This window comes from Phascolarctos cinereus, unplaced genomic scaffold, assembly GCF_003287225.1.
Source record: "Phascolarctos cinereus isolate Bilbo 61053 unplaced genomic scaffold, phaCin_HiC Scaffold_726;HRSCAF=1367, whole genome shotgun sequence".
Lineage (NCBI taxonomy): Eukaryota > Metazoa > Chordata > Mammalia > Diprotodontia > Phascolarctidae > Phascolarctos > Phascolarctos cinereus.
Window position 1 is genome coordinate 406,801,983 of NW_027556098.1, and position 25,179 is coordinate 406,827,161.

A 25,179-nucleotide genomic window follows, 5' to 3' on the forward strand; every position below is an offset into this window, starting at 1 on the left:
CAACCCTCACATACTCCACAGTCCGGCCAAATGGAATAGCTGTTTCCGGAATTCAGCCCTCCCGGTTTAAATCCCCTAAACACCCTGAGCTTCGAGGGGGGTGGGCTAGGTGACCTTTCAGGTCCCTTCCAACTCTAAACCTATGACCCGCTGCTCACCCTCAACCCATTCCTCCATTCCTGGAAGTCAGCCTCTGTTCATCTCTACCTCTAAGAAGTCTTGACTGTTTTTCCTTCAAGGCTCACCGAAAATGCCACTTTCTATAGGGAGGTTCCCCGAACTATCTCCTACATCTTCCCAGGTGTTCATGCCATCTATGACATCCTTCCCAGGAGAACGTTAACTCGGGAAGAGTGGGAGCGTCCCAGAGATCAGCACAGTGTCTTAGACAGAGATGACTGGAACAATTTCTGTCATTTGTATTTGCGTATTTTATATATTCTCTGGTGCAGCTAGATGGCACAGTGGATAGAGTACTGGGCCTTTAGTCAGGAAGACCTAAGTTCTAATCTTCTCTCAGACACTAACTAGCTGTGTGACCCTGAGCAAGTCATTTCACCCTGTTTGCCTCAGTTTCCTCATCTGTAAAATGGAGCTGGGAGAAGGAAATGGCAAACCATTCCAGTATCTCTGCCATGAAAACCCCGAATGGGGTCACAAAGAATCAGACACAACTGAACACCAAATACAATCTCTATCTATACACTTGCACATCCACTTACTTACCTGAAAGTTCTCTCTACTGAGACCCAGTCCCTAACTGAATCATCTGTGTATCTTCCCTATTGCACAGCTAGGGAAAGTCAAGCTCAGATAGGAGGAAGGACTAGCTCAACATCGCAGCAAGCCAGTGAGAGGATAAATTGAAAGCTAGGTCCTGTCTCCAGATCCAGGCCTCTTTTCCCTATAATACCATTCTCTCTCCTCACTTTATTGAGGTACCAGCTCCACTGAGAAGAAAATTAACAATTATAGTAGTCTAAGGGTGACATGTTTTTGCTGTACATCATAGTGGACAAGCTTCCTATCACTGGGACCTGTCAAGGAGATGCTAGTGACCACCTGTGGATAGGGCCTTCCCAGATTTGAGATTCCATGATTCTAGGGTGTGCTCTCTCAGAGATTTCAGTTTCTTCACATGTGAAATATGGAGATCCCACCCCTCCCAGAAAAAAGGGAGTAGGGATCAGCAGTACTCATGAAATATCCCTTTTTTATTATTTGGGAGCCTCAGTGGAGGCTACAGGGAGAAGTGGGAAAAGAAGTAGGAAATTAGTCAGAGACAGATGTTCTGGGGAGCCAGCCCGGCCAAACGAAAGGCCCTGGGGACCTGAAGGATGTTCGATCTTCATCTTTGGAAGCCATACTGGCCCAGTGCTGGAGGCAAGGCAGGGTGAGAAGGTGGCCTGGCCATGAGCTGGCAGGGGAGGGGAGGACCGATCAGGGTATCCCCAGAGGGATGGTGAAGGAGAGATAGTCGCCCAGGGCTCCCCAGCGGGCTCGATTGATCTGGAAGATGGTGATCCAGGAGGTCAGTGCCACGAGCCAAAAGACCAGCCCTAGGGCTGAACGCCAGACGTCTGGAAAGGCCGGAATTGAGGAAAGGAGAGAAGGCAAAAATCATGCCATGCCTTGGCTGGCCAGGAATTTATTTACCACCTGTCCCGCCCCGGCCTTCAGTGTGAGTGCAAGCTCTTCTTCTCTTCTCTTCCCCCCCCCCCCCCCCGCCCCCGCCCCCGCCACGCCTCTAGGGACTTACAGCCTTTGATTTGTCCCTGCTCCTCGTAGGCTGGGGCCAGGAAGGCCTCTCGAAAGAACCACAGAACGTTGACCAGCCAGAGAAAGGGCAGGAGTGCAAACCCGCCTGGAAAGGAAGGGAGTGGGGGGAAAGGCATTGGTTCGGCCACTCCCTCCGGGGGCCCAGCCCCCAACGCCGACATCCACAGGGTGCGGGGGATGGGGGAAGGAGGGACCCCCCGACCCCCTCACCTAGGTAGTATTTCCGGCAGAGGTTCAGCTTCTCCTCATTGGACACCCGTTCCAGGTTCATCCTGGGTCCAGGGGAAGGACGGGGAAGGGCTGCAGGGAAAAGGAGATGAGTCGGGATCTCCAAGCGTCCCCCGCTATCGTACGTGAGCCCCAGTCGGTACGAGTCTTCTGTCGCGAGTGAACGGGGTCCGAATCAGCGAAAGGAGGGGCAGAAAAGAATCACCACCCTCCTCCCCCCAACCCACCCCAGACCAGGGAATAGAAGGGGATGGAGGATAGGAGTGCAGTCCCTCAACTCACCCGCCGCTTTTCCTTCCTCCTTTCTCAATGCGCTTGCGCCTAGTGCAGCCGGGGATTCTGGGGCTTGTGGTCCATCCTCCGCACGCATGCGCCTGACAACTTAGGCGCCCTCTCCCTCGTCTCCAGCCCCCAGTTCTCTCAGGGACCTCTCTCCCCTCTGCCTCGCTCACAGGCTCGGCCTCTCCCGCCTTGCTACTTGCTGGGAGGAGCGGTCCGGGACATGCTTCCCGCGCAGGCACCTCCTCCTACCCGCCGGACTTCAACGCCCAGGATCCTCGCCTCAAAGCCAGCCCCGGAAGCGGCTTATATCACCGGAAGTGACGCCTGAAGCAGACAGGTGGAGCGAGAGGGTGAAAATGGCTGAATATTTAGCTTCGATTTTCGGGACAGAAAAGGACAAGTAAGAATCGGTGGTGGTGGTGGTGATAGGAGGAGCGGTCGTGCTGGGGACCCAGCTATCGGAAACCCCGGGGAGGGGCGGCAGGGATGTCATTTGGTAGGGTCCTGGGGGGGGAATGAGTGACAGGTCCCACTTGGAAGGGTCCTGGAGGAGTGACAGGTCCCACTTGGTGGGGGAGGGGTGGCAGGTCTCACTTGGCAGGGACCTGGGGAAGAGGGATGACGGGAGGGGTGGCAGGTCCCACTTGGCAGGGCCCTTGAGGGGAGGGGTGCGGGTCCCAGTGCTGGGGGAGGGGCAGCAAGGGCCTTACTACCCCGTTCACCCCATATTTTCACCCTTCTTTCAGGGTTAACTGCTCTTTTTACTTTAAGATTGGGGCTTGCAGGCACAGGGACCGGTGCTCCCGGCTCCACAATAAACCCACATTCAGTCAGGTGAGGCAGTCCCCCGCCCTTCCCAAGAGGAATGCCAGGGTTGCCCCCACTCTTGTTCTCCCCAGACCTCACAGCCCAGCTTGTTCATTTCATTAACCCCTCCTCTTCATCCCCCTCCCTCGGCGCCGGCCTCTCTGGCCCCAGGCCGACCCCCGGCTGACCCCCCTCCCCTTACCACCTCATCTCCCTCACCTCAGACCATCGTGCTGCCCAACCTGTACCGGAACCCTCAGAACACGGCCCAGACAGCGAATGGATCCCACTGTGAGGACTGGGGCGGGGGATGGGCATCTGGGGCAGAAGACACCCCTGGAGGGGGCAGGGCTCGAGCTAAAGGGAGCCCAGCCAGGCCCGAGGCAGGAATGGGGGAGTCCTTGTCTTTCGGGGATGGTGACATGAAAGACCGAAGGTCACAAGTGGAGAAGGCCCCCGGAGGAGTCTGCTTTCGACCCTCAACCCTCTTTTCATCCCCGACTTCTCCAGGTCGCGTCAGTGATGTAGCGGTGCAGGAACATTATGACAGTTTCTTTGAGGTGAGAGGAGCCGGACAGGGACGAGATGTTGGGGGCCCAGCCTCCCCCCCACTGTCTGAACCTGACCTCCCATCCCATCCTCCCGACACAGGAGGTGTTCACGGAGCTGCAGGAAAAGTACGGGGAGATCGAGGAGATGAACGTCTGTGACAACTTGGGGGACCACCTAGTAGGGAACGTCTATGTGAAGGTGCTTGAGGCCCCTCCCCTACAGCAGCTGTAAGCCCCGCCCCCAGCTCCAGGCTGCCGGATCTTGGGGCTCTGGCACCGTGGCCTCCCCGCGTTCCCCAGAGCAGAGCCCACCCTGCATCACGCGGGTCCCCAAGGCCCTCTCCTCGAGATCCTACGCCGCCCGCCGCCTAGCCGAGCCTTTCCGAGCCCCTCCCATAGACTGCCCCCTACTAACCCCTGTCCCTGCATCTTACCTGTGCCCCCAGTTCCGGAGAGAAGAAGATGCAGAACGGGCGGTAACCGAGCTTAACAACCGCTGGTTCAATGGGCAGGCGGTGCAAGCTGAGCTCTCTCCCGTCACGGACTTCCGGGAGTCCTGCTGTCGGCAATATGAGATGGGGTGCGGGAGGGGATGGGGGGTGCCTGGAGCCGGTGGGGCGCTGGGCTGGGGGGAAGGGAGACCCCCGGGGCAAGGCAAGGCTGGGGGGGAAGGGAGACCCCCGGGGTAAGGCTAGGCTTGGGGGGGGAGATCCCCCTGGGGCAAAGCTAGGCTTGGGGGGGGAGAAGGGAGACCCCTGGGGCAAGGCTAAGCTGGGGGAGAAGGGAGACCCCCCCCCGCGGCAAGGCTAGGCTGGGCTCAGGGCATTGAGGGGGGCGGTCCAGGCTGTGATTCTGCCTACCCATCTAATGCCACAGCGAATGCACCCGGGGTGGTTTCTGCAACTTCATGCACCTTCGGCCAATCTCCTGGGACCTTCGAAGGCAGCTGTATGGCCGTGGCCTGAGAAGAAGGTATTTGGTAGGGCATGAGCCTGGCCTGGCTAACGGGAAATGGGAACAAGGCAGGAATGTGAATGGGGGCTGGGTTGCTGCGGTCCCCTCTGCTTGATCCTGTGACCCCTCTCCCCCAGGGGACCATCACCCACAAGGCTTGGAGGGGGACACCGCCCTCGAGAAAGGCACCGGAGGAGATTTCCAGACCACCGCCACAGGACGCTTTTGAGACCCCCTACTCGTCCACAGTAGTGCCTTCTCAGGCCCTCCCCAGGACACCTGCTGCTGTGGTCTTCCTTTCCCCTGCTTCTCTTCCACATCCAGACTTTGGGGACCCAGGGACCTCGTAGTCCCTCCATTTCTTTCAAGGAACACAGGAGGAGCAGGAACCCCCTCCCTTCTTCCCCCAATAAAATTTCTTGCCTGTCCTTTAGTCCCTTCGCACTTGGGGTGTTGGGATGCCTCTGCATCCAGCTAGCTTGCAGGGGCTGAGATGGCCGAGGAAGGACAATTGTGAAGTAGAAGGGTGAAGTGCTCTAAGGCTCACAGTGACTCGGAGCTAGCTGGACGGACTTTAGATTAACCCCCTCATTTTACAGAGACAGAAAGGCCTGGAGAAGTCACCAAGGTTCCAGCCCAGGCCACCCCACCCCCACCCCCCAGTGTGGATGACGCAGTCTGCCCGGAAAGGGAAGTTAAGGGAGGGAGTGGGGCCCTGAACAAGACGGCAGGACCAGCTTCAGGTGCCAGGGGGTGGGGTGGTAGTGGGGTTCCTCTAGTGGGGTGGGGGTGGGGAAGCAGGGATCGATAAGTCTGGATTTATGAAGGAGATTCCTGAGGCCACTTTTGGGGACAGGAGGGTGGGGGTGGGACTGGGCATGGCTGACTGTGTCTTTGAGGCAGGGAGTGGAAGGGACAGTTGGGGGCGGGGGAGAGAGGGCTTTGAGCCGTGGGTCCTTGAGGGAGACGGGGTTGGGAATCCTGAAGCCTGGATTTGGGGGGCAGGGTGGAGGGGGGCAAGGCAGGAAGCAAAAACCTTGAAGAAAAGAGCACACAGGTCCTTAGTGGCGAGAGGACTCTCTGACAAGTGAAATGGGATTTTGAGGACCACAATGTGGGGCTGGAGGAGTGGGTCTCTGGTGGGGGTCGGGTGATTATCCCTCTGGCCTAGGCAACTACCATCTGGGTGGTGGCCGGAAACTCCGCTGAGGGCTGAGGTTTTCTCCTGAAACACTAAATTAATACTTGCCTGGGGTAGCAGTGACAACTCCAGGCCTAAAGCCACCCTTGCTCGCAAGCCCCGCCCTTCCCCATGTGGCTCCACCTCCCGCTCTGGGGGGCCACACTCCTCTCCTGGACCTTGGGGACCGCCCCCGTCTCCAGGCACTGCGGCTTTCTGGAGTACTGGGACTCGAAATGCGGATGCTGCAGACGATGTCTGGAGCGCTTCGGCCCGCCTAGCTGCCCAGGTGAGGGACGCTCAAGGGGAGGCAGGGGCTGAGGTTGTGGGCAGACTAGGGAGTTGGGATCTTGCATCTTAGGTGCCCCTTCTCTCCCTCCTTCCGTCAGATTACGAGTTCACCCGCCATTGTGGGCTCAGCGACCGCGGAGACCACCTGGATTTCCCATTTGCTCGGTGCCCACCTGGGCTATGCAACAAGGACAGGGCCGAGCAGTGCAGTCAGTGCCTGGACCATCCTCAGCCCCCATCTCTGCCCCATCCCAACCCCCAGCAGCCCGAAACAGTCGCTCCCAAGCCCTCTGTCCTCTGGTAAGCCCCTGGCTAGCCTGGGGATACCTGGGCCAGGATGAATAAGGTGCCACCGCCTCCCCAAGCCCAGTAACCCTTTTTGGCAAACCCGTACTCCCCTCCCAGGAATCGGTGCCTTTTGGAAAATGTAACAATATCCACAAAATCCGCGTCTGCAAGCCTTGGCAGCCCAGGACCAAGTGATGAGCCTCCTATATCCCCAAGACCCTGGGCGCCTCAACAACGTGAGTGCCGCCCCATTTCGGAGGCACCCTGCCTCCCTCTCCCCATTCACGAGGGTGGTGTGTATTCCATGAGGGCCTATTTCAGCCTTTGCAGGGAGCATGGCCTGGTATGTGGTGGGCATTACCGCCCTTCTGGCAGGAGGCCTGCTTGTTTCAGTGGCCTTACAGACATTGTTGGGGAGGGCTGAAAACGAGGAGAAGGTGGCAGAAGCCGGGGAAGCCTGCAAGTTCTTCCCCCTAACTGAGGGGCCTGGTGAGTCCCTAAGGGAGGAGGGGTGTGGGTCCCCACCCCACCAAACTCAGGACTTCCTTTTTTCCTGACCTTCCTCTTAACTTTCTAGTGCCCCCCACCTTGGCACACCAGCCCCTCTCACGACTTCTGGATGAGCTGGAGGTGTTGGAGGAGCTGGTTGTCCTGCTGGACCCTGAACCGGGGCTCCGCGGGGGCTCTGTGTGGGGAACCACCCGCCACCTGGCTGCCCGTTATGGTCTCCCAGCCTCCTGGACCACCTTTGCCTACTCTCTGCGGCCTGCGCACTCCCCACTTCGTGCCCTGCTGGAGACGGTGACAGCTCGGGATCCCGCTGCCCCGCTGGGCCAGCTGGCCGACCACCTGAGCCAGCTGGGGCGTGGCGATGCGCTGGCTGTGCTGCATAAGCTCAGGTGAGGCCGCCAGGCCAGCAGCTCCCCGGCACCCTCAGTCCCCATCTCCCCCGTACTTTGGTCTGCACGCCCTGCTCAGCCCTCCTTCCCTGCCTCCAGTGATCGTACCAAGAAATAAACCATGCTGCCTCTGCGCTCTGGCTCCGCAGTCTCACTAGGGGGATGTGGTCATTTGAACCACAGGGCTAAAAGCACCCAGGGTTTACTGAACCAAGTGGGCAGGGGCGTCCTGCTAGAGCACACTGGCACCACTTGCTTCCTGCTAGAACTCAGGACGTAAGAGCACCTGGGTTTTCACTTTACAGATGCTGAAACTAAGGAGGCCCACAGGGCTTAGGACCTCTCAGACCTCACACAACTGCTCAGGGCTTCTGCAAAAAGTGTGATAAAACTGAACAAAACAGACTTCCACCCCAAGCAAAGGAGGTACCATCAGCCCCACAGACTCAGAGGCTATGGATCCAAACATTGACGAACTTTATTGTGGGGGGGAGTCCCCCCTGGGACCCCACCTTTTAAATAAAAAAAGTGCATAGAAAAGAAGGGATTTAGAAACCTTTGTACAATGTATCTACATCCTGGACCCTGCAGGCAGGGCTCCCTGGGGACACGTGCTGAGGGTGGAGGGCAGGGGGGAAGCAAGATGGTACAGTATGCGGGTGGGGTCCCCTCGGGGCCCACAGCCGGGCTGGGACGGCAGGGGGTCAGTTGAGGAAGCGGCGACAGCGCTTGGCCCCACAGTTGCAGGGCAGCTTGTTGCTGGCATCCTCGATGGGGAACTTGTAGTCGTAGGTGAGCTCCTCCCCCCGGAGGATGCGGCGCAGGGCGAAGATGACGATGTGCTTCTGGCCCTCCACGTGGATCACCCGCGAGAAGCAGTTGGGCTCGCACGAGTGGTTGATGAAGCGCGCGGCATTGCCATGCATGGTGGCGTCCACCACATCAAAGTCATCCATACGGAACATGTAGCACCCAATGCCCTGGGGAGGAGGGCAGGAGCCAGTGAGGACCTCCCTCCCAGCCCCTGGCCCGGGCCCAGGAGCCCCTCACCTACCTTCCCATCGTAGTACTTCTCCCTCTTGTCCGTGAGCACCGAGCGGATGACTATGCCCGAGTACTCGATGACCATCTCCCCGGCATCAATGTTGCGTTTACAAAACAAGCCTCTGCCGTGGATGGCCGATCTGCGTGGGGTGGGGGCATGATGTCATTTCAGGGGCTGTGCCCCCTCCTCCAAGGTGTGGCCTGCACCCCCCCCATCCCCGGCAGTGTAAGCCCACCCCTCACCTGTAGACCCCCACGGCCTCTTTGGACGTCTTCTTAAGGTGACGGAAGCGCATGGCCATGGGCAGCTCCAAACTGGTGGCACGCCTGGGGCGGGGGAAAGCATCAGCCAGATGTGCCAGGGCCCCGCGTGCTCCCGCTGCTCTCCTCTCCTCGGACCCGGGACCCGGCCCCCCGCCATGGTACCTGGTGGACCTGAGCTGCACCTCGTCCTCCTCCTCATCACAGGCAGCGCCCTCGGGCAGCACTCGGTGCTGAGATGCCAGGAAGTTGAACATGTCGAAGGTGCATTTCCTGAGGGGCAAGGGCAGAGTCATCTCAGCCTAGCCCGAAATGGCCACAGGGGCAGCCCATTCCTCAGAGACCCCGACCTCACATCTCACCGGAGGTAGACTTCTGCCCGGGCAGCCCCGTGGGGGTTCAGGGGAGGCTCTTCCTGCCCCTCCCCCTGCTGGTGGTATCGGAACTTGTAGTGGTGGCAGCGCTGGGCCCCTGGCAGCTGCTCAGCCAGGAAGATCACAGCATCGTGGTGGATCCCCAAGAGCCTCGCACCGCTCATCCCTGGGGGGGGGGGAAGGGGGCGGGGCGCAGCAGAGGGCCAGGAGGCATCACAAGGGGCTCCCTTTGCCCCCTTTACCCCACTCCATTCCTGCCTGCTCCCCACACCCCCCCAAACTCAGCAGACTCCTCCACCCCGTCCCCTCCTGTTTCCTGGTTAACTCCTCAGCAATTGTGTGCCACAGCCCCTCCTCCCCCAGACCCCAGGCTCACCACTGAAGGAGAGGTGCCTGAGCCGAGCATGACCTCGGGCCTCCTGGACCTTCTCAATCAAAGTCCGCCATGCCCCTGCAGAGATGGGATGATTAGCACCTGGATCCTGTCCTTGCTTGGGCCGCACCCCCCTCCCCCCCAAAACTCCCCCACCTCACCCTCCAGGCTCTCAGCTTCCACACTGAAGCCATCTTCACTGCTGATCTCAAAGCGCAGGTGGGGCCCTGCCCGCCTGGGCCCCTGGTTCTCCTTATCTTCAGGGGATGGCAGATCATCCTCTGAACTTGATGCCTCACCTGCCATCATAAGGAAGGGGCTTCCAATTAGGCTCCCCAAACATTCTGCGCAAGTCACTCCTCACTGGCCCACTTTAGATTGGTCCAGCCCTCCACACATGCCTTGATGCTCACATCATCCTCCATCCGCTGGAAATCCGCTACACCCTACTCCTTCCCAGGAAGCCTGCAGGAGGCCAGCTCCCGCCCCTAGGCAAGCACTTAGAGGCCAATGCCCACTTCTTGTGTTTTCATTTCCCTGGACAAACCACACCTGGGAGAAGGCTCTGGCTGCCAGTCCCCTGACCCTGCTGCAGGCAGGAGAGGGCTGCCCAGATGCAAGAGAAGAGGAATGCGGGCTATACCTGAGTAGTGGTGCCACTGGGGCTCAAGCAGCAGGTCTGGGGGGCTATCTGAGACCTTGGAGAAGCCACAGTCTGGCAGCGGTAGCAATGGGGACCGGTCAGGAAGGGTCCTGTGGAAAGGAGAGGTAGCTGGTCAGAGCACGAAGGGACAGAGGTCAAGATTCTTGGCAGCTGAGAAGAAGCAGGTCACTCACGGAGGACTTTCTCCCCCACTTGGTTCCCCAGGAGCATCCAGGTCAAGGACTCCCCGTACAGTGGGCGTTTTCATCCGTACTCTGCTCAATCTAGTTAAAAGGAATGCAGAGATTTGAAGAGAAGACCCACATGGCTGCCAGTAGCATCTCCCTCTTCATCCCTTAAACCACCCCCCACCTCCCAAGTTTCTTCTTGCCCCTGTCACCACTCACCCACTGCCCAAGGCCCCCACTGATTGGGGGGTACTCTCGGGGGATTCCCCCTCCCCATCCAGCCGGGGGGCCTTGTTTGGGGGGGGTGCTGAGGGGCTGCGGCCCGCGAAGGTCGACACCCTCTTGACTCGAATGGCTGGCCGGGGGGGGCTGGGGGGCCCACTGCTCAGCACCAGGGTCAGCGATGGGGGAGGTGGAGGTGGGGGGCGCACCACCCCCACCACAGGCAGCACACTCAGCAAGGGCCCAGGGGTGAGACCCCAGGCTGGGGTGGCAGTAGGAGGGGTTGGTGGGGGCCGTTTTGGCAGAGGTGGGGCTGGCTCACTCTCCCCTGCCATTTTCACAAACACCTGCCCCAGTTTGTTAACAAGAATGATCTTGGAGGCAGCAGTTTTGGGGGGTTCAGGGGCAGGACTGAGGCTTAGCACACGAACTCCAGGAGCCCCAGGAAGCCAGGCAAACGTCCGGGGAGGATCGGTTGGGGTAGGGAGTGGGGCGGGGGGGGCCTGGCTGCCATTAGCCAGTGATGGGGGTGGTAGGGGGGTCTTCACCAGGGCCAGCCCCACCCTCACCAGCTCCACCTAGGTTCTTGAGTACAAACTCCACAATTTCAGAAGGAAGGTCCTCAGGGGGCCTTGCCCCATCCCCTCCTCCCCCTCCTCCCCCTACCCCACCCACCCCTGGCCCTGAAGGGGGGGCTTCCTGGCCCCGGGGCTGCTGGACGGCCTCAGCTTCACTGTCTGTGCCATCATCCACTCCATCCAGCTGTTCAATTCTGGGGGTTCCAGGTATGGGACCAGGTGGCAGGACAGGCCCAGGCACCACAGTTGGGGGGAAGTGAATGTAGTGGGCAGCAGGGCCAGCCTCCTCCTCTGAACTATCCCCAGGGCCCCCCCGGCTACTTCCCCCAACCCCCTCTGCCACAATCTCCTCCTCCTGGAAGGGTTCAGACCCAAGCAGGCTAGCCGCAAAGTCCAAGTCGGCCGCACTCAACCCTGGCACCACCTCCATGTCCTCAAAGTCAGGGCCCAAGTCCTCAGGAGGAGGGGGTGGGGAGGAGGCTGGACCAGGGGGAGCCAGCTCCCCTGAGGTAGGCATGAGGGCCTCAAGGGCTGAGGTAGGAGGGGGCACCCTGAGCTGAGGAGTGGGCCTGGAGGGTGGAGAGGCCCATCGGGGTGGTAGCCGGGAAGCCAGGGGACTGGGACGGCGGGAACGTCTTGGGGGAGCTGGGAAGTCTGGATCACCGACTGTTGGGATGTGGTGAGACAGAGATGATGGGCTTCCTGCAAGGGAAAAGAAGATAGCAGGCTCCACGCTCTAACCCCAACATCGACACAGCTCACTCTTCCTCTCTTCATCCTTGACTGACCAAGCCCTTCTCTAGACTCCCCAAGCCCATCCCCTCACTGACCGCTGTACTGTTCATACTCACCAGGGGAAGGGAGTGGCCAGCAGGAGACACCTCCCAGGGGCCTTCGGGAAGGTGAGTAGTTGGGCACTTTGATTCTAGCCCCTGAGACAGATCGGGGGACTGGGGAAGGGGTGATGCTTTGCTCTGGAGGGGGTGGCAAGGGGCCTGTGTTCTGGGCAGGGGAGTAGCGCTCAGGACCCAGGGAAACTGTGTCAGGCCCTGGTTGGAGGGACTCGGCTCCAAGCAGCTCTGAAATAACATGACAGGTAACATTAGGGGAAGAGAAAGAGAAAATAGGTCCTTTGGGGGCAGGGGACCCACCCTCTGTTCATTCCTTTGCATCTTCCCCAGTGCAATCTCAGAGTCTCATTCTGCCCACTCTGAATGTTCCGAACTTCCTTCCCCTTTCTCTCACTACTCCCCAGACATGGGCAGCGCATCCCCTCAGGCTCCAGACAGTCTTCTCCCACGTTCTACCCTAAAAGAACTTCAGTGTATCCAAGTTACAAGGAAACTCTCTACTCTCCACCATCAGAACCACAGATACATCTTCCCCTCCTCAAGCTCATGCCCACAGCCCTCCTCCTCTCACCCATTTCTTGGTGGCCACACCATTCTCCCATTCGTAGGGCCTGACAGCTCAATGTCCTCTGCCTCCTCAGTTTTGTTGATTATGCCTCATAGCTTTTCTCACATCCACCCCATTTCTAGCACCAAAGCTACCCAGGCCTCTGGCCAGGCCTCAGCCCCTTACAGAGCTTTCCTCCTTGAATCCATCTCACGTAACACTGAAAGAATAATCACTCAGAAGTACTAATGGTACTGCTGTCATCACATCCTCTCCCTGCTCAATAAAATTCCAGGCTTCCTACTAAATCACTCAACGCCAGATAAATTCCTGAATCTGGTATTCAGGGCTTTGGACAACCTGGCTTCTTCCTACTTTTCCAGATTTATTTCCTCCCCTCCCCAAAACACCCCTTCCATTGCCGCCAGGTTGTCTCTGGCTGTTACAGACAGTGCCACCTCTCTGCCTTTGCTCTGTCCACACTTCATATGGCTTCGTTCAGTCTCTCTGTCCTATTCGCATCCTCCAAGATCCAGCTCAAGCCCCGCCTGCACAACCCATTCCTTGACACACCTGACTTACCCTCTTCTCCAGGCCCTCTACCTAACATGAATAAGCTGAGCAATTATGAGGACACATCACTCTTGCCTCCAACACCTGATCGCCAGAGACACAAACATGGCTTCCCATCCCCTTCTTCCTACCACAACAGCTAACACAGAGCTGGATGCAAAGTGGAGCAGAATAACAATCCGTAGGTGAATGAGACAGTCCCCACAAGTTAGCAGGCAGTGGTTAGGGAAAGTCAATACCTAATGGGGAAAGGGTGTACCTGAAGTAGGGATGGGGCTATGCACAATGGTCCTATTCTCCTCTGCTGCCCCTACGTGGTCAGGTTCCTCCCGAGGACCCCGGGGTCGATACTCTAGGATCCGGCACCGATACCAGCAGCGCCGACGGGCATCCACTGTGCTCCAGTACAGACGTGAGCACCTGAGAAGTGAGGAGAGAAGGTGAGTCCAAAAGAGCTTCGAGCCCAGGCTGTGGTTTCTCCCTTCCTCCCACAGCCCTGGCATATCAGGCAAGGCCTCTCACTGGTAGCCAATGGGAAAGAGTCTTCCCTCGCAGTCAGACAGGTCAGACAGTGTTCCCAAGGAATCAATTCGGATAGAGCCTGTGAGAAGAAAAGAGCATGACCAAGAAGGTGACTGTTGGGAATGGGGTGGATGAGGGGAGTCTCAACAGGGAACACCGAGAGCATGGGGAAGGAAGGAGAGGGGGTGGGTGTCTCACCGATGAGCACATTGATGGCATCTGGCTCTAATCCTGTCAAAAACTTTCGCTTGAAACTGATGCCCTCAAAATCAACATAGACCCGGCGGAGAACATCAAAGCCATCAGGAGTCACAATCTCCTAGGGGTGCGGGGAGTGGAAAAGTGTCAGCAAAGTTAATAGCCCGCAAACTGCACTACCAGGTGAGGTTACAGACACAGGGAATGGGCACGAGGGTCTCTGTGCTTTCCTGGGGTAGAAGAGCAGTTATAAGGTACCAGTTATCTATATAATATAACATAACAAAGGGGTGTGACTTAAAGAGGATCAGTTTAGGTCAGGTGAGACATAATGGAGAAAGCCCCAGGATGAAGAGGGCAAAAAAGAGGGATCAGAGGATTTGCCCCTACCCTGAAGGCCACAGTCCCACCTTGCCATCCAGGAGGTCCGTGTGTTTTTGGCAAAAAACCTTCTTGTCATCCTGGAAGATACAGCAGCTGGCTCGGGCACACATGAAGTGGAAATTGCTAAGGCAAGAGGACAAGCAGCAGCCCACAGTGGCCCCAGGCTTCAGGCACAGTTCACACCTCTGAGAGGGGAGATTGGGGTTCATGGACAACTCGTACCACTAAAAGTGACTAATCTGATCCCAATCCCTTTTCTGCACAAACCCCTCCTGACATGACTAGAACCCCCAAACCCAAGATAATAGCTAAGTTACATAGCATTTTAAGATTTGCAAAGCAAATTATACATTTTCATTTTAAATCTGACAATAACTCTATAGAACAGGACCTATAGGTATTATTTTCGTTTTCCAGACAAGGAAACAGGCTGAAAATCGCTACATGGCTTGCCCCAGGTTGGTGGTAGGGTCCCAAAGCCTAATGTGCTCCTAGCCCCTCACCATCTGCCGGCCTCGGGCTACAGCTGCATGAACGTTCTTGAGGGAGCCATCATTCTCCTCAAACACTTCTGCTGACCAGATGGCACAATTGACGTGTGTCCACTCATTCTGTCCAATGTATAAGAGCCGTCCAGCCTCCTGGGGGGAGAGGATCCCAGGGTGGGCAGGGGGTTGCACCTGGCTTGGGGATTAGGGAACAGAGCAATGCCCCTCACCAAAGCCACCTCTCTTACCTTGGAATCAGCATCTCCATACTTGAGGCAGAGGGCACACTGGCGCGGGTCCTCGAGGGGGGGATCCAAAGCCCGTTCCTTGGCCTGTGTGGCTATAAAGCGAAGCATGCTGTCAGGGCCAAGACTCCAGCCTCCAGGCCTTAGCCCCTCCTCAACCCTGCACAACTTTGGCACTAACCTCCCAGCCACCTCAAAAACCCAGGGAAGCCTTCCCACCCTCTACCTGGAACGGCCCCTCCACCAGGGGGGTGGCCAGACACTGGGGCCTCAGACTCTTGCTGCCTCCACTGAGCATAGATGTGATCCGCAGATGGGGGCAAAACGGCATTGGGCAGGACTCCACTGCAGAGAGTAGGGAAGACAATCACTGAGGGAACTCGGCTGCCCCAGGACCAGAAGGAAAATTCTCCTGCCAGGCTTCCCTCTCCTCTACCCTGGGCCTCAAAGCCCTGCTCACTTGGGCAGCCGGGTACTCCTTCTCCAGTACTTGGGATCGTGGGCATCAAACCAACTGAAGGCAGACTCTAGCAGCTAGGGAAAGAGCCACAGCAGAAGAGAGGAAGGAGAGAAGGTTAATGAAGGTGGCTGGAACAGAAGTGAAGATGGAAGGCTCTTTCCCCAAGCTCTACTTTCTCACCTTCAATAACAGTCCCTTGGCCTGCCCAACGGCCCGGCGCTCAGAAGCCTCCCCTTCGTCCATGTGTCTCATCAGGATAGCGACCACATCCTCCATGAAGCTGTGCTATAAGGGGGGGGGGGCCTGTTAGGGAAGGGCCCTCTGTTAATCCTCAACCACCCCATGGCCACTCACTGCAGGCCCACTTAGCCCATACCACAGAGCTGTAGTGTCCATCTTCAAAGAGCTGGCTTACAGCTCGGAGGTCACAGGGTCCTCGGTGCAACCGCTCCCCATCCTGTCCACACTGCAATGACGCATGAAGTGAGCACGGTGCTTCGAGGGTCCTCTTCACTCCCCCCCTCCCCAGGCCGACTCCCATACCTGGGCGCACTGCAGCAGAGGTCCAGTCACCTTGGCACTCAGTAACCCTTGTAGTACCTGGTGCAGTCCCCCCCGGAGAGCCCCATCCAGGGCTTCTCTCCATCGAGGAGGGGCTGTCCCAGCACACGGCCCACATGTATATAGCACCGAGTCTGGCAGCCCAGACAAAATCTCGTAGCCCTCATCTGAAAATGGACAGGAGTAAGGGTGAAAGGGTTACTGAAAAGCTCTGAGACTGCAGCTCCCAGCAGCCCTCAAGAGTAAAACACTGGAGGCTGGGGGAAGTTGTGCCCAGGGAGCTCATGGGATACACAGTCCACTCACCCTGAAGGGGAAGGGGACTGGGGACCATCAGAGAGAGCAGGGCTGGGGTCCAGGGTGGTCCCCCCACCCACCTGAGAGACCCTCGCACTTGGCATGCACCCAGTGGTCACACTGTGCACACTGCATCATCTTGCTCTCATAGTCATTATCCTCATAGCAGCGTGTACAAATTGGGCAAAAGTTTCCTGTGGGAAGAGATGAGGGGTTCAGAAGGGACCCTCTCTTTCCACAAGCTCTGGGTCCTCCTGTTGAGTCTCTACTCCCAGAGTACCTCATCTCCACCCATCCCCCAAGGTTTGTACCTTTCTCAGAACAGGATGGGACCTACCACCCAAGCCCCACCCCTCCTTCTCCTGTGGGTCTCTCTTATCTACTCCACTCCTTTCCTTAAAAGATTAAGCTGCATCTACTACAAAGACTGCCCAGACCCCACCTCTAGAGGCTCTCTACCTTTCTCATAAAGCTGGGTACAGCCAGGGCAAAGACTACAATCTCCTGACCACTCGCTGTCCCAGTTCTTCCCTGGAGCTGCTCCACAGCTTTTACATCGAACACACGCTGAGCAGATCTAGGAGAAGTGTAGGTGGACAGTGGGATGTCAGGGAGATACACAAAGCTTTAGGCTGGTTGAAAAGTAGAGTCAGAAAAACTTGAGGATAACAGATGAGGCCAAGGCATGGGGATGATGGGGTCAGGATCTCTTACCCAATGACGCCTCTTACGGGTGGCACGAGTTGGGTAACTGGGCCCCAAGCAGGCAGGGTGGTAGGCATGGCGGCAGCGCTCACACTCCAAGAGGTGCTATCACGGTTTAAGAGGAGAGTAAATGTCACAAGCCTAGGATCCGGCCATTTACACTCCCCCTACCCCCCCAGCCCAATGACCCAATTCTCAAACCTTAGTGCTACGGCCCTTACGCCCACAAACATGGCAGAACTTGCATCGGCGGCAGCACCAGGTGTCGTGATGCTGGGGCAGTGGCCGCTCTGCCTCCTCCAAGCAGAAGGGGTGGAAAGGGTCACAGCACACCTGACAAAACACCAGCTGGAGAGAGAAAAAGCTATTTTACTGCTGTTGCAGGAGGCCATAGAGTTAGAGTATGCTTAGGAATAGGGAGCACTGGGGGACTGAGGACAGGGTAGCAAAGAACATAAGGAAGGGCATGATTGGGAGAGCACAGCGGTTGTCAGAAGGGACAGGGTAGTCTCAGACCTCATGTAAGCCTTTGCTGGCACAGAGCAGACACACAAGGGGAGGACCCCCAGGCACAGAAGTGAGCACGCTCAGACCACCCATCAGCCACACATTTTCTAGGTCCACAGTCCTCCTGGAAGGTGGAAGGAGTGATTACAATCAGAGAGAAAGAGAGAGCGAGAGCGAGAGAGCGAGCTCTCTCTTTACTCTTCCGTCCCTCTTCAATGGCTCCCATCTCTCATCAGAATTAACACTGCACTCTACCACCAGGAGCTCACCCATCTCAACTCCTCTGGGCTTTCACCCTACAAACTAGCTAACACTTTTACCTCAAGCATTTTGCTTAAAAGACATACTCCCACCCCACCTTGTGCTTCTTGTTCCAAAATGGTTTGACAGAGTTAATTTAAAATAGAAAGGCAGAACTTTCGTCCCTCCGTCTCTCAGCAAAGTTTGACTACTTAACCCTGTAGCCAGAACCCTCTAAGCCCAATCAGACACCCACTTCTTGTACCCTCACCAAAACCACGGTTCCTGCTATACCTTGAAATCTACACGAACTCGGTGGATACCGTCAGGAGATTTCTGCTTTCCAGTCCAGCCATTGGGGAAGGAGGCAAAGGGTCCAGGGGCGGAATTGTCCTGGGGAGGGGGGTGGGAGGGAGATGGGCCTGGAGGCAAGGCAAGGATAGCCAGGGTGGGGGGGAGGGGACCCTGGCTGTACCCCACTTTTCCAACCTCAGCCCTGTTGCTTCCCTAACGGAATTCTCAGATTAGGCTTCAAGTCCTCACCTGGACCACTGTGCTCCCAAACAAGCGTGGCCTCGATGCTCCCCAATCTCCTCCCTCCTCTTACTCACGTTCTATACTTTCTTCCCCCTTATGCTTTCATTCATTTGCTCATTCAACACAACAGTTCTCTTTCATCCCAATCCAGACTGTTCATTTGGCACATAACCACATGCTGTGATGATTTCCCCACCTAGACATTAAGCTTTTTGAGGTGAGGGGCTGTCCTGCCTCACTGCCTGCTCCAATCCCCTTCCCTTTCCTTAGAGCCTAAATTAAAGATGGGCAAAGAGGGCCCCCCTCCCCAAAAGCCTTGTGCATTCCCAGGGCGTTGACAGGAGATGGGGCTGACCTTTTCAAGGCGCCTCCGAGCCTTAAGCTGCACCACTGGCTGCAAAGTGGCCTTCCTGGGCCGGCTTTGCTCCTCAGGCTCCAGCAGGGGCAACTCTAGGAAAGGGAGAGAATGATGAGATCTGCCCCTCACACAACCTATTTCTCTCCCCTAAAACCTCGCACCTTCCCCAGATTACTAGGGAAACCTAGTTGTCTTATATCTTGCACTCTTTACTCAACACAATTGAGGCTTAAAGTCTGGAATGTCTATGACCCACAAGGTCCCAGAATATTATAAGAAGTCTCTTCCCTGTAAGAGTCCAGAAAAAGTTCTACCCATTTCAGGTCAGGGAGTTAGGGGAAACTAGTATGGACAGAAGTAATTGGTCCTCACCATTTTCTCGAGGTGCACGGCGGCGGGAAGCTGGGGGGACACCTGGGTCCGAGTCATCTGAGTCTTCAAAAATATCATAGGAAGGCCGCTGTTTGACACAGCGACGGGCTGACTTGCGCTGCAGGAGGGGATCCTGCTCTTCAGACCCAGGCGGGGCCACTGCCTCCTCCCGGGGCCCCCCACCTCCTGACCCCCGACGTGAGCTGGGAGGCCCAGGTGAGGCTTCCAGGGATTCATCTGAATCCCAGGGTAACAGTGTCTTCACCATTGTTCGGCCTGTGAGGACAGGGGGGATAATGGTGTGGAGGATAAGAAGTACAAGTGGGGGGGGGGGCCGGGGAGGGGGGGAGACAGGGGACGGGAACACAGAGAAGTGGTTGATCAAATAAGGCAGAAAAGAAGCAGAAGGGAATAAAGGACAAGGACAGGAATGTGGGAATGAGAAAATCATAGGTTTAAGAAAGTGAAATAGGAAGGACGTAGAGGAAATGAAGCTGAGGCAGGGGTAGAGAAAAGGAAAAGAATAATGTGGCCTCCTCCCCACTCAGCTCTGCCTAAAAGTGTGGTATGGGTTTGGGGCTTTATTTCTTGGGGGGAAAGGGAGCTGCGCACGCAGGCAAAGCCTTTCTAGCGGGATGAATTTACCTTTCTTAGCCAGGCGTTCCATCTTTCGGGCCTCAATCTTATCACACTTCCGATACCTGGGAAAGGGAGCAGCCCATCACTGGGGGAGGGGACTAGAAGTCTGGTGGGGAAAGGGAGGGGCAACCTCTTGGGATGTTAACTGTACTGTTCTGAATAATGATAAAAATGAGTAATAATAATAAGGCTGGAATTCTGTTCCAGTTGGCCCACAAGACTAGGACTAGATTCAGGGTGCTAAGATGCCTCAGGAAACTCTTGGGCAGAAAGGGTGGCAGTAGAGATCTCAGGTGACTCACAAAATGTTGAAAGGGATTGGGGAGGAGGGGGGAGTGGGTGTCACTCACAAGCAGCACTGGGAGAAACCCAAGATAACTCACAAGGAGTACAAGAGTAGCCATAGAGTAACTCACACACAGCACTGTTTTTTGGTGTTTGGGCCTCCAAACTTGGGTTTGTCCAGGCAATTGACACAGGACCCACAGTCCTGCAGCCGCAGGCAGCCTCGGCAGCGCCCACATCGTGCCATCCGCATCTTTTTGCCTTGGTGGGAGGGCAGAGAACGCCTCGGGGCATGTGGCAGGGCCCCCCCAGTCCCTGTGGAACCTGAACTCCCACCCAGGCCTGCTGGTTCCGCCTTTCCCCTTCGGGACCGTGATGGGAGGCCTTCAGTCTCAGATGCCGATGAAGTATCTGTTGGGGAAGAAGTGGGCTCAGCACCAGAAAATCTGTACCCCAAGGTCAGGTTTTTCCTTTTCTGACACCTGGACCCCCAGCATCCTCACCATCAGCGGCAAGGTCATGTCGCTCCCTGAGGGGCAGGGCACTGAGTCGAGGGACATCTTCAGGTACCATGGCTCGAGCCTGGCCCAGTGCCACAGCAGCATGACGACAAACATGCTTGATTCGAGGGCCCTGTACTGGTGACTCAGGACCCTAGAAGAGTAAGCAAAAGACAGGACAGTCACTTTCCTGGCTTCTCCAAAAAGCTTTCTCTTGACTCCCCTGACAAAGGGGTGCAAAGTGTTTTCTCTCCCTCCTCCACGGGGAGGCAGTCCCTCTGTCATTGCATACCGGGGGTCTCTCTTTCTTGGCTTCCAGAAACTCATCCTCAGACTTGACAGCCCCTCTATCAGGGCTCTGCTTGAGGGTCCTCACAGCCTCTTCTGCCTTCATTCCAGGGCTCGGCTGGGGGGAAAGAGATGGAGTCAGGGGCTGGAAAGTGAGCAAAGATGGGGACAGGGCAACAGTGGGTGGGGAGAACGGGCCTAAAGACTAGGTGTAGAAGAGACTTGAGAGCCTGAAGTTGGGTTAAGTTAAGAATGGAATCTGAGAGGGGACCCCAGGCAGGAGAGATGGAGACAAGTGAATGGGTGGATCCTGGCTGACTGGAAAACAACAGGAAAAACACCATTCTCACCGGAGCTGGGGGCGCCACCTTCTGCTGGTGCTGCTGCTGATCGATCTTGAAGAGCTGTACTTTAGCCTTCTTGAGGAGACTGAACATCTTCTCTTCTACTCCAGAGAGTGGAAGTGAAATTGTTCCCCGGGTACAAAGACTCTGCTCATCAGGGGGAGGGGGCAGCTGTGGTGGTGGCTGCTGCTGCCCATTGCCGGGAACCAGTGAGCCTTGTGGGTCCTCAGCCTTCGTGGGTGTGGTTGCCGAAGCGGTGAAACAGGGCAAGCTGAGGTGATTGGTCCGACTACCTGTCCGGGCCTCAGGCTCCAAAATAGGTTCATCAGCAGGGGGAGGCTCTGGCTCAGGGGGATCAGGGGGCCCGGGCAGAGGTGTGGTTAGCACAGATTCATAGATCTTCAGGTGGGCTTCACTGGGAGTGAACTGGGGAGCTCGAAGCAGAAGGGGCCTCCGGGATGGGGGCATGGGTGCCGGGGGTGGGGCTGGTGGAGGAGCTGGAGGTGGAGGTGGGGCTAGTTCCAAACTCAATGAAGTCCATCGGAATGTGGGCTCCCTCAGGATAGACCGTCTCTTTTCAGGAAGAGGGGCTGGTGGGGGCGTTGGTGATCGGGGAGGTGGAGAAGGGGTAGGGGTAGGGGGCGGAGCTGGTTCCTGGGGGGCTGGTGGAGAGACTTCCACAGGTGGCCGGGGAGGGGGTGAAGCCTCAGTCTTTGGGGGTCGAGGGACCTCTTCATCCATGAACCGTCGAGGGGTCTTGATGAGACGGGAAGATCGGGCACTCACAACAGGCATGATAAACTGGCGGATGTTTTTCAGGAAAGTGGTCCCCTTGGGAGGGGCTGTGGGACTGTCTTCAGGAGGCCCTGTAGGGGGGACAGGGGTAGGGGGGGAACCACCCTCTGGCCCTGCTCGGGCTGCCTCCCGTTCAGCTCGCTGGGTAGGGGTCAGGGGGGGCCGGCCTCTTTTTCGGGATCGAGTAGCTGTGGCCATAGGAGGTGGTGCATCTCTCTCTTCCTCAGGGGCTGGAGCGGGTGGAGGGGGTGGAGGTGGAGGAGGGGGAGGTGGAGGAGGTACAGGAGGTGGTGGTGAAGGCGGCTTTTCTTCCTCTTCCTTGGTCACCTTTTTCTCTTCTTCATCTTTTTCTTCTTCTTCCTGTTGCTGCCACTTCTGATGTTGCCCCCCTCCTTGGCTAGACCCAATTCTACCTGGAGGGGCCCCCCGACGTCCCCCCCTTCGACGGCCTCGACCCCGTCCTGGCTCAGGTCCCAAGGTCAACTGTCCCATCTTCATCTTTTTGGCCTTAGAGACGAACTTGAGTAGGAGAGGGAGCCTTCCCCGGCCACGGCCCCTACCTCCTCGGCCCCCTCGACCAGACTGCCCTCTGTTGTGGCTCCCAGAGCCAGGGCCCGGGGTCTCTCGACATCTCCAGGCCCCAGTTCGTCGATTTCCTGGGACTACAGGGAGTGCTGGCTTAGGAGTTGATGTTGCTGCTACCACTGCTGGCAGCTTCTTCTTTTTGCAAGAGCCTGGTGGTCGGCCTCGAGGCCGACGAGGGGTGGGAGATTCAGAGACACGAACCCGGGGGGGTGGGGGGCCTGGGCCCGCTGAAGCAGCTCAGCCAGTACCTGCACCATCCGCTCTTTGCCAGTCTCACCCCGTCTCCGGGACGGGGCCTTCTGGGGGGGAAGGACTGCTTCGGCTGGGCGGGGAGGTGGAGGGGGGGTTGTCCTGTGTTTGCGGCCCCGGCCTCTGGGGGTTCCACCTGTGGGGAGAGTGGTTGTGTATGGAGATGGATAAGGGTGCATCCGATGGACGAGGGAGTGAGAGCTGGAGCTAATAGTTAACTGGGACAGGTTACAGAGACAGTTTTCTAGAGGATTAGGAAAGAGTCTCTGCCCCTCACTCACCTTGCTGGGACCGAAGCGCAGAGCGCAGGGAACTGGGGGCCACATCTTCATCTGAGTGGAAACCCAGAAACTCCTCCTGATGGAGGGGACCGGGGTGAAGGGAGCAGTCAGTGCCAGTGAAACCTTCTCCGTATGACCCATGCATTAGGCTGTACCCCCACTTTCATCTTTGCTAGTCTCTGACTAGTAGAAATTAGAGAAAGCAAAGCAGTCTCCAAGGAAGGCTCTAATTCTTCCCTGTGCTCCCACACCTCAATTCATGACCCCAGCCCCCCACATCAGAAAGGGGTGGAGGCCAACAGAACTTGTTAGAACAAGCCTATCTAACCACCGGAGCTCATTCTGACATTTGCTTACAAGTGGCTCTTAGGTCTTAAAAAAAAAACTCTTAAAGTAGACACTGTATACTCAGGCCCCTCAAGGACAGAAAAGATGCCATCTCCACCAAGGCAGGATCAGTTTCTCCCCTTCAATAATCAGGCTGGGGCCCAGAACACAAGTAGCATCTTAGAAGGACAATGCAGTGCAGCCCCTCGGGCTAAACATTACAATCAACCTAAAGCTTCAAAACCCCCTCAGGGTAAGAAGCAGCACCAATCCCAAATAACACAACAGAACAAAGTCCCCAGAAGTAGGGGGAGGGGGTGGGATCTAAAGCTAGCCAAGCCTTCAAGACATCATACTTCCTGGTTGTCACTTTACATCTCCACATCCAATTCCCTGGGAGGAGTCTTCTTTATGCCTTCCTCTCCACCCCAAATTAGAAAGCAGAGAAACTGAGGTACAATGAAGGCCAGGAGTTTGGCCAAGGTCACATGGCAAGCCAAAGGTGGACAGATGATTGAGAATCGTGGGGTCTCCTCAACCTGAGGTTCCACCCACTAAAGCCATGCTGCTTCCACCAGCTACCATAGGTTGGGCATCCCAACACATTCTATCCTGCTCTCTGTATGTGCCCCCCCACCCCCACCCAAGAAGAACTCCGAGCTCATCAGGGACTATCAAGGCACACTTGGCGCTACAGTTTGCTCCAGCCCCCAAAAGAGGCCGGCGAGTTCCCCCACCCCCACCCCCAGCCCCCATCCTACTGGCTGGGCCCACAGCTCATTCTCAGAACTCTGGTCCCGTTCAATAAGCCCCCTCTCCCCAGGCTGGGCAGGGCCGCCCCGACTCCGGCCCCGCACGCCCACCCCAAGCTCTCCGGCTCGGGGGAAGGTCCCTTTTCTCCCACGGGGCGCTGCCGGCCCCTCTCCCCTCAGCCCGCTCACCTCCTCCTCCTCGTTCTCCTCGTCACTGCTCTCCTCCTCCTCCTCCTGGCCCTGTTCGGGCTCCTCCTGCAGGCCGCCCCGGCCCCGGCTCCGGCCCCGGCCCCGGCCCCGGCCTCGGCGAGTGTGCAGTCCCCTCCACAAACGGCGGAGCCGGCGCAGGCCCCGGCGGAGGCCGAGCAGGCGGCGCAGGGCCGTGTCCTCGCCGGGTTCCGCTCCCCCAGCCCCGGCCGCGCCGCCGCCGCCTCGTCGCAGGGCCACCCGGGCCCGCTCCCCGCCGCCGCCCCGCCCGCAGCGGCCCCCGCCCCCGCCGGGGCCCCGTGGCCGGCCCGGGAAGCGGCCCCGCGCCGAGCCAGGCCCCGGGCAACCGCCGCCGCCCGCCGCCGCCGCCATCTTGGCACCGTGAGAGGGGCCGGGGAGGCGGGGGGAGGGGCGGCCCGGGCGCAGGGCCGGGGGGAGGGGAGGGGGCGGGGCGGCTCGCGGCGCACGACAATAATAAGCGCCACAGCGCCCCGACCCGGCCGGCGGGAAGAGGCGCGCCCAGCTCAGCCCCAGCACCACCTCCACCACCACCTCCACCTCCACCTCCACCTCCACCTCCACCTCCCGCAGCACCGCCACCACCTCCACCACCACCACCGCGGGGCACCACGGGAGCTGGAGGCTGACGCGCCGCCCGGCCCTTCCTACTCCCCGCCAGAAGACAGAGGCCTAGAGTCTCAGGGAGGAGCAAAAGAAGCGTGGCGCGGGGGCCGCCGGGAAATGTAGTCCCGCCACCTCACTGCTTCTGTTAGCCACCGAAAGAGGCAGGGGGCGGAGAGTGGCAGACTACGTGCTCCCGAGCAGAGCCCTGGAGAGCACGAGGCAGGCCGACAGAGGGGCTTGGAGGACGCTGGTAAATGTGGTCCTTCCGCCCCACCAACGCCATTGTTCTCTCCGGCTCAAGCTTAGCAGCGCGGACTACAGCTTCCAGGGGGCAATCTGGCCCAGAGGGAAGAAAAAGAAGGGCGGAGCAATATAAAGCGCACGAGAACAAGTGGCCTTAGCTCTGTGCAGGGAAGGATTGGGGAAAGGGTTTCAGATCACCCCGCGCTGCCGCCCCCGGGCCTGTGCTAGCGGCTCTGCAGGGAGGCCCCACTTCTGCAACCGGGGAATGCACTG

At 57.8% G+C, this 25,179-nt stretch overlaps 4 protein-coding genes across 8 annotated transcripts; 2 read left to right on the top strand and 2 right to left on the bottom strand.

Moving 5' to 3' along the window:
• Positions 1-1,193: 1,193 nt before the first annotated feature.
• Positions 1,194-2,377, bottom strand: PSENEN (presenilin enhancer, gamma-secretase subunit). 2 transcript variants are annotated; one of them, XM_020977801.2, is made up of 4 exons: positions 2,290-2,377; positions 1,990-2,079; positions 1,760-1,864; positions 1,194-1,580 (listed from the first exon to the last, which is right to left on the bottom strand). In XM_020977801.2, the coding sequence occupies exons 1-4, from the start codon at positions 2,375-2,377 to the stop codon at positions 1,441-1,443; spliced, it is 423 nt and encodes a 140-aa protein (XP_020833460.1). In that variant the 3' UTR covers positions 1,194-1,440. The 2 variants fall into 2 exon arrangements, with proteins under 2 accessions (XP_020833460.1, XP_020833451.1); XM_020977792.2 differs by having other exon boundaries at positions 1,990-2,157.
• Positions 2,378-2,605: 228 nt separating this feature from the next.
• U2AF1L4 (U2 small nuclear RNA auxiliary factor 1 like 4) lies at positions 2,606-5,034 on the top strand. Its single transcript, XM_020977688.2, has 8 exons — positions 2,606-2,689; positions 3,036-3,123; positions 3,321-3,387; positions 3,607-3,656; positions 3,748-3,846; positions 4,094-4,227; positions 4,524-4,619; positions 4,739-5,034. Exons 1-8 carry the CDS (start codon positions 2,646-2,648, stop codon positions 4,851-4,853), a joined length of 693 nt encoding a protein of 230 aa, XP_020833347.1. The 5' UTR covers positions 2,606-2,645; the 3' UTR covers positions 4,854-5,034.
• Positions 5,035-5,131: 97 nt separating this feature from the next.
• On the top strand, positions 5,132-7,802 carry IGFLR1 (IGF like family receptor 1). Of its 4 annotated transcripts, XM_020977498.2 has the most exons (7): positions 5,132-5,344; positions 5,860-6,070; positions 6,171-6,372; positions 6,478-6,596; positions 6,682-6,849; positions 6,938-7,259; positions 7,565-7,802. In XM_020977498.2, the coding sequence occupies exons 2-7, from the start codon at positions 5,914-5,916 to the stop codon at positions 7,569-7,571; spliced, it is 975 nt and encodes a 324-aa protein (XP_020833157.1). In that variant the 5' UTR covers positions 5,132-5,344; positions 5,860-5,913; the 3' UTR covers positions 7,572-7,802. The 4 variants fall into 4 exon arrangements, with proteins under 4 accessions (XP_020833157.1, XP_078002479.1, XP_020833164.1 ...); XM_078146353.1 differs by lacking the exon at positions 5,132-5,344 and having other exon boundaries at positions 5,580-6,070; XM_020977505.2 differs by lacking the exon at positions 5,132-5,344 and having other exon boundaries at positions 5,580-6,070; positions 6,691-6,849.
• On the bottom strand, positions 7,720-24,442 carry KMT2B (lysine methyltransferase 2B). The gene is given in 40 exon segments (XM_020976922.2): positions 7,720-8,239; positions 8,314-8,443; positions 8,547-8,630; positions 8,730-8,837; positions 8,927-9,104; positions 9,315-9,389; positions 9,473-9,610; positions 9,955-10,064; positions 10,149-10,238; positions 10,362-10,903; positions 10,905-11,644; positions 11,794-12,021; positions 13,173-13,333; positions 13,436-13,514; positions 13,634-13,754; positions 14,044-14,202; positions 14,521-14,658; positions 14,754-14,845; positions 14,977-15,095; positions 15,211-15,284; positions 15,391-15,495; positions 15,587-15,676; positions 15,754-15,938; positions 16,149-16,262; positions 16,528-16,645; positions 16,783-16,878; positions 16,975-17,121; positions 17,290-17,394; positions 17,396-17,404; positions 17,815-17,913; positions 18,413-18,507; positions 18,788-19,063; positions 19,433-19,488; positions 19,843-20,122; positions 20,215-20,365; positions 20,504-20,617; positions 20,850-22,432; positions 22,435-22,608; positions 22,754-22,829; positions 24,022-24,442. Coding segments are annotated over 40 exon segments (7,905 nt in total). The 5' UTR covers positions 24,412-24,442; the 3' UTR covers positions 7,720-7,963.
• Positions 24,443-25,179: the final 737 nt, after the last annotated feature.

Bases quoted from the DNA above. Each gene is read 5' to 3' on its own strand.
- U2AF1L4 (XM_020977688.2), top strand. From the start codon at position 2,646: ATGGCTGAATATTTAGCTTCGATTTTCGGGACAGAAAAGGACAA. The intron at 3,847-4,093 runs GTGCTTGAGGCC...CTGTGCCCCCAG, and splicing joins TAGGGAACGTCTATGTGAAG to TTCCGGAGAGAAGAAGATGC. The intron at 4,228-4,523 runs GTGCGGGAGGGG...CTAATGCCACAG, and splicing joins TGTCGGCAATATGAGATGGG to CGAATGCACCCGGGGTGGTT.
- IGFLR1 (XM_020977498.2), top strand. From the start codon at position 5,914: ATGTGGCTCCACCTCCCGCTCTGGGGGGCCACACTCCTCTCCTGGACC. The intron at 6,071-6,170 runs GTGAGGGACGCT...TCCTTCCGTCAG, and splicing joins CGGCCCGCCTAGCTGCCCAG to ATTACGAGTTCACCCGCCAT. The intron at 6,597-6,681 runs GTGAGTGCCGCC...GGCCTATTTCAG, and splicing joins ACCCTGGGCGCCTCAACAAC to CCTTTGCAGGGAGCATGGCC.
- PSENEN (XM_020977792.2), bottom strand. From the start codon at position 2,377: ATGCGTGCGGAGGATGGACCACAAGCCCCAGAATCCCCGGCTGCACTA. The intron at 2,158-2,289 runs GTGAGTTGAGGG...CACTCGCGACAG, and splicing joins GGAGGAAGGAAAAGCGGCGG to AAGACTCGTACCGACTGGGG. The intron at 1,581-1,759 runs GTAAGTCCCTAG...CGGCCTTTCCAG, and splicing joins GCAGGGACAAATCAAAGGCT to ACGTCTGGCGTTCAGCCCTA.